The sequence below is a fragment of the Chiloscyllium plagiosum genome, chromosome 37 (assembly GCF_004010195.1).
Source record: "Chiloscyllium plagiosum isolate BGI_BamShark_2017 chromosome 37, ASM401019v2, whole genome shotgun sequence".
Lineage (NCBI taxonomy): Eukaryota > Metazoa > Chordata > Chondrichthyes > Orectolobiformes > Hemiscylliidae > Chiloscyllium > Chiloscyllium plagiosum.
The window spans coordinates 17,960,226-17,968,976 of NC_057746.1; the positions used below are offsets into that span (position 1 = coordinate 17,960,226).

At 41.7% G+C, this 8,751-nt stretch overlaps 2 protein-coding genes across 2 annotated transcripts in view; both read left to right on the forward strand.

Moving 5' to 3' along the window:
• LOC122541246 (butyrophilin subfamily 3 member A2-like) overlaps window positions 1-8,751 on the forward strand; it is a 39,393-nt gene that overhangs the window by 15,189 nt on the left and 15,453 nt on the right. The window contains exon 3 of the mRNA XM_043677863.1: window positions 2,439-2,786. Within this exon, the coding sequence (XP_043533798.1) occupies window positions 2,439-2,786 (348 nt within the window). The remainder of the gene's footprint in view (window positions 1-2,438; window positions 2,787-8,751) is intronic.
• The window catches only part of LOC122541328 (butyrophilin subfamily 3 member A1-like), a 109,338-nt gene that overhangs the window by 11,406 nt on the left and 89,181 nt on the right, over window positions 1-8,751 (forward strand). The gene's annotated exons all lie outside the window — the stretch shown is intronic.

Here is an 8,751-nt window from a genome sequence, read left to right on the forward strand (position 1 = left end):
AGGGGGGACGGGGGGGGGGCGCTCAGGGAGGCTGGGGGGGGTGGGTGCACGGAGGGTGGGAGAGCAGTGCAGCGGGGCCAGACGGGGGTTCGGGGGTGCGGACAGGGGAGCGCGGATGGTGGGTGGGGGCTGACGGGGGGAAGATTGGGGCACATGAGGGATTGAGGAGGGGAGGTGTGGGAGGCGCTCACACGTGGTGTGCTGCTGTCTCATCTCCTGAATAGGGAGCGGGCTTAGCAAGTGCTCACTGTGTCAATTCCTTTGAACTGATGGGCGGGGGATGGCTACAGCAATGCTACAGGTCCCTTACATACAAGGGTGTGTCTCTGCTCAGCAACAAACCCTGAGGCAGAGAGAGGGAGCAAGGCAGGCAGAGCGAGGCAAAAAGAAACTTCAGAAAACTCTGAGCCCCAGAGGAAAGGCAATGAATCAATTAACCAAATAATCAATTATCCGAACGAAATAGTACCCGCCCATCTCGTTCGGATAATCAAGGTACCTCTGTATATCTGAAGCACAACCTCCCTACTCTTGCATTCAACTCTTTTCGCAATAAACCATAATTTCTCTTAGTTTTTCTGGTTACTTGCTGTAAGACGTCAGGTCAGCCACAATCTTACTAAATGGTGGGGAAGACTTGATGACCTGAATGGCTCCTATGATGTGGAGGTGCCGGTGTTGGACAAAGTTAAAAATCAGACAACACCAGGTTACAGTCCAACAGGTTTATTTGGAGATACAAGCTTTTGGAGTGCTGTTCCTTCATCAGGGAACTGTGGAACAAGATCATAAGACAGAGAATTTATAGCAAAAGATTACAGTGTCATGCAACTGAAATGATATATTGAACAATTCTGGATTGCTGTTAAGTCTTTCATCTTTTAGAATGGGTTTCAAGTTTTGGTTCATTAATATGTAAAGCCCAGAACTTCTTTTAAGTCACATTATAAGGTTTTATAAAAAAAAGGTGATATATCAGCTCAGACAATGCATCGAAGATGTGAGGTTAAAGTCTGTTTGTATCCCAATCTTGAGTCAGACTGGTTCTATTTCCAAATAGGAATTTATAAAATGTTACATGGTTTGACTGCCTGCATTGACTGAATCTGCAGGCAATTCTGTGTCTTATGACCATGTTCCACGGCTACCTGATGAAGGAGCAGCTCTCCGAAAGCTAGTCCTTCCAAATAAACCTGTTGGACTATAACCTGGTGTTGTGTGATTTTTAACTTCAACTTTTAGGTCTTTATAGATTAAACTTTACTTTTGATCGAATCATATGGATCAATTGTTTAGAGAAACTGCTTAACCACTAATAACAATTAAACAGCATACAACTTAATTCTTGACTTGCTAAATTATGTCAGTATTATTTATTGGGCAGCACGGTGGCACAGTGGGTGAGCGGCACGGTGGCACAGTGGGTGGGCAGCACGGTGGCACAGTGGTTAGCACTGTTGCCTCACATCGCCAGAGACCCGAGTTCAATTCCCGCCTCAGGCGACTGACTGTGTGGAGTTTGCATGTTCTCCCCATGTCTGCGTGGGTTTCCTCCGGGTGCTCCGGTTTCCTCCCACAGTCCAAAGATGTGCGAGTCAGGTGAATTGGCCTTGCTAAATTGTCCGTAGTGTTCGGTGGAGTTTGCACATTCTCCCCGTGTCTGTGTGGGTTTCCTCTGGGTGCTCCGGTTTCCTCCCACAATCCAAAAATGTGCAGGTTAGGTGGATTGGCCATGCTAAATTGTCCATAGTGTTAGGTGAAGATGTAAATGTAGGGGAATGGGTCTGGGTGGGTTACGCTTCGGCGGGTCGGTGTGGACTTGTTGGGCTGAAGGGCCTGTTTCCACACTGTAAGTAATCTAGTCGAATCTAAAAACTCAATCCTATGCCAAGGCCTGTGGAGATTCATTTACTGAATGCATTCATGTCAGAAATAGATTTTTAGATAAAGAATTCAAGAATGTGTACGATTGTGGGAAAGTGGCATTGAGGTAGAATATAATCCATGATTTACTGGCCAATTGAGGTGCCAAATGGCTAATTTGAGTTCATATTTATGTTAGTTTGATTGTGACAGTAATGTGTTAAAATGTAAAATCTTGTTCATTTTGTCTTCTGTTGAGGTAATTCATAGCTGTTTTTCTTTTAAAATCATTCGTCTCCACAGGGATCATAACACAGGACTTTATGTGAAATATTGACAAATCAATATATAAGTTAAAACATTCAGCAGAAAACTCCCAAATTAATCTCAGTTTAATGATTTAAAATCAGAATCAAAACTTGCTGAATTCAAATTCTTTTTCTAAATGCAATTATGGAGGAATGTCATATTATAGTACAGTTTCATATTTCACAATATTAGTGGCCTAAATGATAATTTTATTCTGTGGATTACATTAGCACAGAATTTTAGTTTTTATTGTTGTTCATCCCTAGGTGAATTTATCATACATGGACCTGATGAACCTATTGAAGCCACTGTGGGTGAAGATGCTCTGTTGGAATGTCAGCTTGTGCCAGCTATATCTGCCAGCAACATGTTGGTGCAGTGGTTTAAATCAGGCCTTGATTCCCCAGTTCACGTATACAGCCATGGGGAAGATGATGCTGCTGCTCAGCACAGGAAATACAGAGGGAGGACTGAACTGTTGAAAAATAAATTGACCAAAGGAGCCATATCTCTTCAAGTAACGAACACAACAATTTTTGATGGAGGGGAATACAGATGTTTAGCTGACGATGGAACTTATTCAGAAGAAACTGCAGTCATCCTGAATGTTATACGTTAGTACACTGCAGTAACTTTGGAGAAGTTATATATTCCTGTCTTCTAAAAGAACTGTTGAAATTATAGACAAGAAAATCATTTAACACTTAGAGATCGATATGAAATAAGGCATGGGAACAGAATTTAGGAGTTAGCCATGCAGCCTATTGAGCCCACTCTCCAATTCAGTTAGGCTGATCATCTAATTCATTCCATCTCAATACATACCATATCCATTCATGTCATTAGTAACAAGAAATCTATCCGTCTTCATCTTGAATATTCTCAATGACTGACCTTCCACAGGCTCTCGGGTACAGAACTCCAAATATTCACGACCCTCTGAGCAAAGATAGTCCTCTCCTTCTCAGCCTTATTCTAAGAATGTTAATGAACCAGGTGAATTGTTACAATGAACAACAATGATTTCATTGGTCATCAGTGGACTAGCTTTTAATTCACTATTGACTGCATAAACTAACCACATCTGCCACTTTTACCATTCACTCCCTCCAATATTGATGCTCAGTAGCTGCAGTGTGTACCATGCACAAGATGTTCTGCAGAATCTTATGAAGTCATCTTCAACAGCTCTTTCCAAACCTGAGGCATCCAACACCTAGAAGGATAAGGCCAACAGACACAAAACAGATTGGCAGGGAGGTGGAATCCTGACAAGTAGTTTAGAGGGTAGAGATACTGAGATGGACTTCAAAGTTAAAAAGGTAATATCAGGGAAGGCAGAAGAAACAAAAGGCTAGATAAGAAAGAAATGAGTTTAGCAAAATTAAACTGAATATGTTTTAATGCAAGGAGCCTGAGGAATAAGACAGGCTCAGGGACACATGTGGTAGTGTGACATCATAGCGACAACCAAGACTGGCTGAACGATGAGCTGATTGACAGATCAACATTCCTGCTTCCAGGGCATACAGATGAGCTAGAAAGCAGGATAGAAAATAAAAGGGACGGACTGGATGAAATATTGATTAAAAAAATCAATCATAACAGTGAGAAGGGTTGTTAACAGAGAAGGATCATCAAATGAGGCCAGCTGGGAAAACATACAACCTACAAAATTGCAAAACCAGATTTGTGTGTATACTTCAGGCTTGTGTACAGTCAGGGAGAGACAGACCATCAAATCTGGGATGGTAAATAGTGAGGATTGCTGGGAGGGATATAGGATAAAGTCAGATGGATGGAGTTAGCCCACAATCTGTCATGATCTCATTGAATGATGGAACAGGCTCGAGGGGCTAGTTGGCCTAATCCTGTTTCCATGGTCCTATGCAAGAGGATATCAAATGACAGGTTAGGTGGGTAGAGCAATGGCAAATAGAATTCAACCTGTAATACAATGAGATAATGCATTTTGGGAGGGATAACAGGTCAAAGAATGACTATGATAGGATTCCGGAAAGAAGATCAGAGAGATTTTCTCTGCATATCCACAGATCCTGGAAGGCAGCAGGGCAGGTAGATAATGTAATAGAATCCCTGCAGTGTGGAAACAGGCTATGTAGTCCATTGAGTCCACACCATCCTCCAAAGAGCATCCAACCCAAATCCACCCTCCCAACCTATCCCTGTAACCCTGTATTTCCCAAGGCCATTCCACCCATACTGCACACCTTTGGATTGTGGGAGGAAACCGGAACACCCGGAGGGAACCCGCACAGACATGGGGAGAATACGCAAACTCCACACAGGCAGTCATTCGAGGTTGGAATTGAACTGGGGTCCCTGGCACTGTGAGGCAGCAGTGTTAAATACTAAGCCACCATGCCACCCTAAATAGATAAATGATAAATAGATGTAAATAAATAGATAAACAAATAGACCGGTGCATATGCAATTTAAGTTTAAATTTAAATGTAAGTATGATAGCTATGAAATGATAGTTAGTACAGAAGAAGTAACAAGAAAAGGGATTACTCACTGAATGGCAGGACAAAAGGGAGCTCAGAAGAGCAGAGGTTTCTTGGGAAGCTTGTCTATGGAGCCCTGAAAGCATCAGGATAGGTTAATAGATTACAATAGCAGGGAGATTATATTGGAACTTGTTTATTTGATCACTCTGCAGTTCTGGTCACCACACTGAAAGAGAGCTGTGATTGACTGGAGGGCGTGCAAAGCAGATTCCCTCGGATTTTTTAAAATCCATTCACAGGATGAGGATGTAGCTGGCTAGGACAGAATTTGTTGTCCATCCCTAATTCTCATGGGAACACTTCCATGTACATGGTCCCCTCCAATTTACGCATCATCCTAACTTGGAAATGTAATGCCATTCCTTCACCATCATTGAAGCAAAGTCCTGGAGCTCCCTCTCGAACAGTCCAATGGGGTTATCTCCACCATTCAAGGGGATAAAACACCACAATCTGCTGAAAGTCAGTTAGGAATTGACAATAAATCCCAGCCCAGTCAGCTACACCCATAATCTGTGAATGTATGTTTTAAAAAATTTCCTTTTATATATGTTTTGTCCATTCACTTTGACTAAATCATCTTGAAGTTCCTTGCATACCTTTTCTGTTATTAATCAGGTTTGTGTCATTGGAAAATGTTAAATATAACATTAAATTATGAAAACCTCTGACCCCAGCACTGATCCTTGTGATACTCCAGCAGTTGCAGCCTGCCATCCTGAAAATGATCCAATTATTCCTCCTGTCAGACTTTTGTCTGTTAACCAATTCCTAATCCAGACCAGTAAATTACCCCCAATCCCATGTGTTCAAATTTGTTTACTCATCTCTTGTGTGGAATGACAAAAAGCCTTCTGAAAATCTAAATACCCCACATCCGCTTGTGTTCCTTTAACTATGCTACAAGTACCATCCTAAATAAGCTGTAACAGGATTGACAGACATGATTTCTATTTCATAAATTCATGCTAACTATCCAATCATATCATTATTTTCTAAGTATCTATTAGCACATTCTTTAAAATAGATAATTACTTTTTCCCTACAGCTGACATCCAACATCAAACTAACAGGTTGAGACTTCTAAATTTTACTCTCCCTCTCTTCTTAAAGGGTGACTATAAGACCATAAGACATAGAAGCAGAATTTGGCCATTCAACCCATCAATTCTGCTCTGCTATTCAATCATGACTGATATGTTTCTCAACCCTATGCTCCTGCCTTCTTCCCGTAACCCTTCATCCACTTACCAATCAAAAATCTATTTCTGTCTTAAATACACCCAATAACACTGCTCTCTGTGGTATTAAGCTCCACAGATTCTTCCACAGAAGAAATTCTTCTTCTCCTCAGTTCTAAAGGGTTGTCCCTTCACTCTGAGGCTGTCCCTTGGGGTCCAGTCTCTCCTAGTAGAGGTAACTTACTTTCCACATCCACTCGATCCAGACCTCTCAATATTCTGTCAGCTTCAAGCAGAGTACAGACCTAGAGTCCTCAACTGCTCCTCATATAACACGCCCTTTATCTCCAGGATCATTTTTGTAAACCTCCTCTGCACCCACTCCAATGCAAGCAAACTCCTCCTTAGATGCAGGGCCCGAAGTCGCTCACAATATTCCAAATCTGGTCTGATTAGAGCTTTTTACAGCTTCAGCAATACAGAATAACTACTTTTGTATTCTAGACCTCTTGAAATGAATGTTGATACTGCATTTGCCTTACTAGCCAACACCTGAGTCTGCATGAGAATCTTGAACTAGGATTCCTAGATCCTTTTGTGCTTCAAATTTCTGAAGCCTTTCCCTGTTTAGAAAATAGTCTATGCCTCTATTCTTCCTCAGAATTTCCACATCATATTCTACTTCTCATGGTTTTGCCCCCTCTCATGGCCTGACCAAGTCCTTTTGCAGTCGACCCACCACCTCAACACTACCTACCCCACCACCTATCTTTATATCATTTGCAAGCTTACTAACAATGCCCTCAGTTCCTTCATCCAGCTCGATCATATATAATGTAGATAATAGTCATCCCAATACTGACCCTCGTGGAACTCCATTAGTCATCAACTGTCATTCTGAAAAAGATTCCCTTATTCCTACTGTCTGCCTTCTGCCACTCAGCCAATCCTGTTTCTGTGCCAGGACATTGTGGGGTTACTTTCCAGTCTACAGAAAGTTTGAATTGTAAGGAAAGACTGGATAGGCTGGGACTTTTTTCACTGGAGTGCAGGAGGTTGTGTGGTGACCTGATAGATGTTTATAAAATAGTGAAAGTTATAGATAGAGCTGATGATAGTTGTCTTTTCCCCAAGGTGAGAAACTTCAAGACTAGGGGCTACATTTTTTATGGTGAGAGAAACAGATTTAAAAAAGACATGAGAGGCAAATGTTTTACACAGAGGGTGGTACGCATGTTGAATGAACTTCCTGAGGATGTGTTGGATCCGGGTACAATTACAACATTTAAAAAAGGATTTGGATGGGTACATGAATAGGAAAGGTTTGGAGGAATATGGGCCAGGATCTGGCAGGTGGGACTAGTTTAGTTTGGGATTACGTTCGGCATGGTTGGACCAAATGATCTGTTTCCATGCTGTATGACTCTATGGAATTCTGAAATGTTAGCCACCAAAGTATCTGCTACCTTTATAATCACCTCTTTCTATATGAGAGCAGTAATTTTGGTGACGCTTTTAAGCAATCTGAGTGGTTTATATTCAGGTGTCTGCCTATGTTATATCAAAGGACCTGGCAGTTCCATCAACATCCTGGAAAATTCAATCATGGGAATCCCAACCAGAGAACAGTTGTGCAAGTGGTAGAATGGGCGGAATTGGTGAGGAAATTTTGCTCTAATCAAAGATTAGTCAAAGCCTCTCACGTTTACTGCTGACAGATTCACAAATCAGTTCTGTGATTTTTCTTATGTAGACGTGTGCAATATTATGGGGGAAATGCTAACTTACAGCTGTTATTTTGTTTCAGTTGACACTGTGGTGTCCTGGAAATTAATGATTTCCTTACCTGCCGCAACTTTAAGTTTCACAGAGGGTTGATAATTATTGAGGAAATTAATAAGTTCTTCTCATTCTTCTGTGATGGTCTAAATTCCCCATAAGTCAACACAACTAAAGAGTTATTATTGTTGATGAGAATGAAAAAGAACCCCCTGAAAAACCAAATGGTAACCATTGAGAAAACATCAAGAAAAGTCCTCAAAATTAAAGGGACTTTGTGCCCTGCACTACTGAATATCTAACTGAGAAATATTGTATACCAGAGGTGAAACTGCAGATGCCCTTGTGATCAGGACCATGGAGATGAATTGCGTTCACTGGTGCTTTATCTGTTTCTGGGCCCTTTCTCTTATTCCATCCCCTAACATCCTTTGGATGTCCAAAATATTGGGCACCACAGTCACAGTCAGATTGAACTGTCCTTTATGGGTTTAACAAAGTATCTTGGGTTTTGTACTCTATTCTTCGTTTCATGAAGTCTAAGTAAAGCTTAGGTTTTCAGTATAAAAATTATACATAATTTGACCGTCCATATCATGCAACCAACCCTGTTTCTTTGAACCTGGTTTCTATGCAATAGCTAGACAACAAGATTGAAAAGACCTGACTCTCACAAGCATGACAAATAAAAATACCCATTGGGGGGATCCAAGATGGCGGCGACCCAGCAAGACTGAGTCTATAGTGCTCCTCCCAAGACTTGGGTACAGTGGGTCACCCACCCCCTACCAAGCTCACCAAATCATTTATAATAGTTGTGTAATTTAATTAGTTGTGTAATATTACATTTGAACAATTTAATCCTAAGTTAAAATGACTAAAGGGAAGGGAGCCCGCAGCTCTCAGCAGGCAGGAACGCCTCCCCCACCCTCTCCAGCTGCAGCAGAAGCGTCCACAGCCGCCCCGGGGGACTTACCAACAGTAACAAGCCTTGCAGAAATGATTTCCAAGCTGGATTCGAAGATCGATGCCTTTATTGCAGAATCCAGAAATCGTTGGGACTCGCTCTCGGCCGCGCTGCAGAAGCA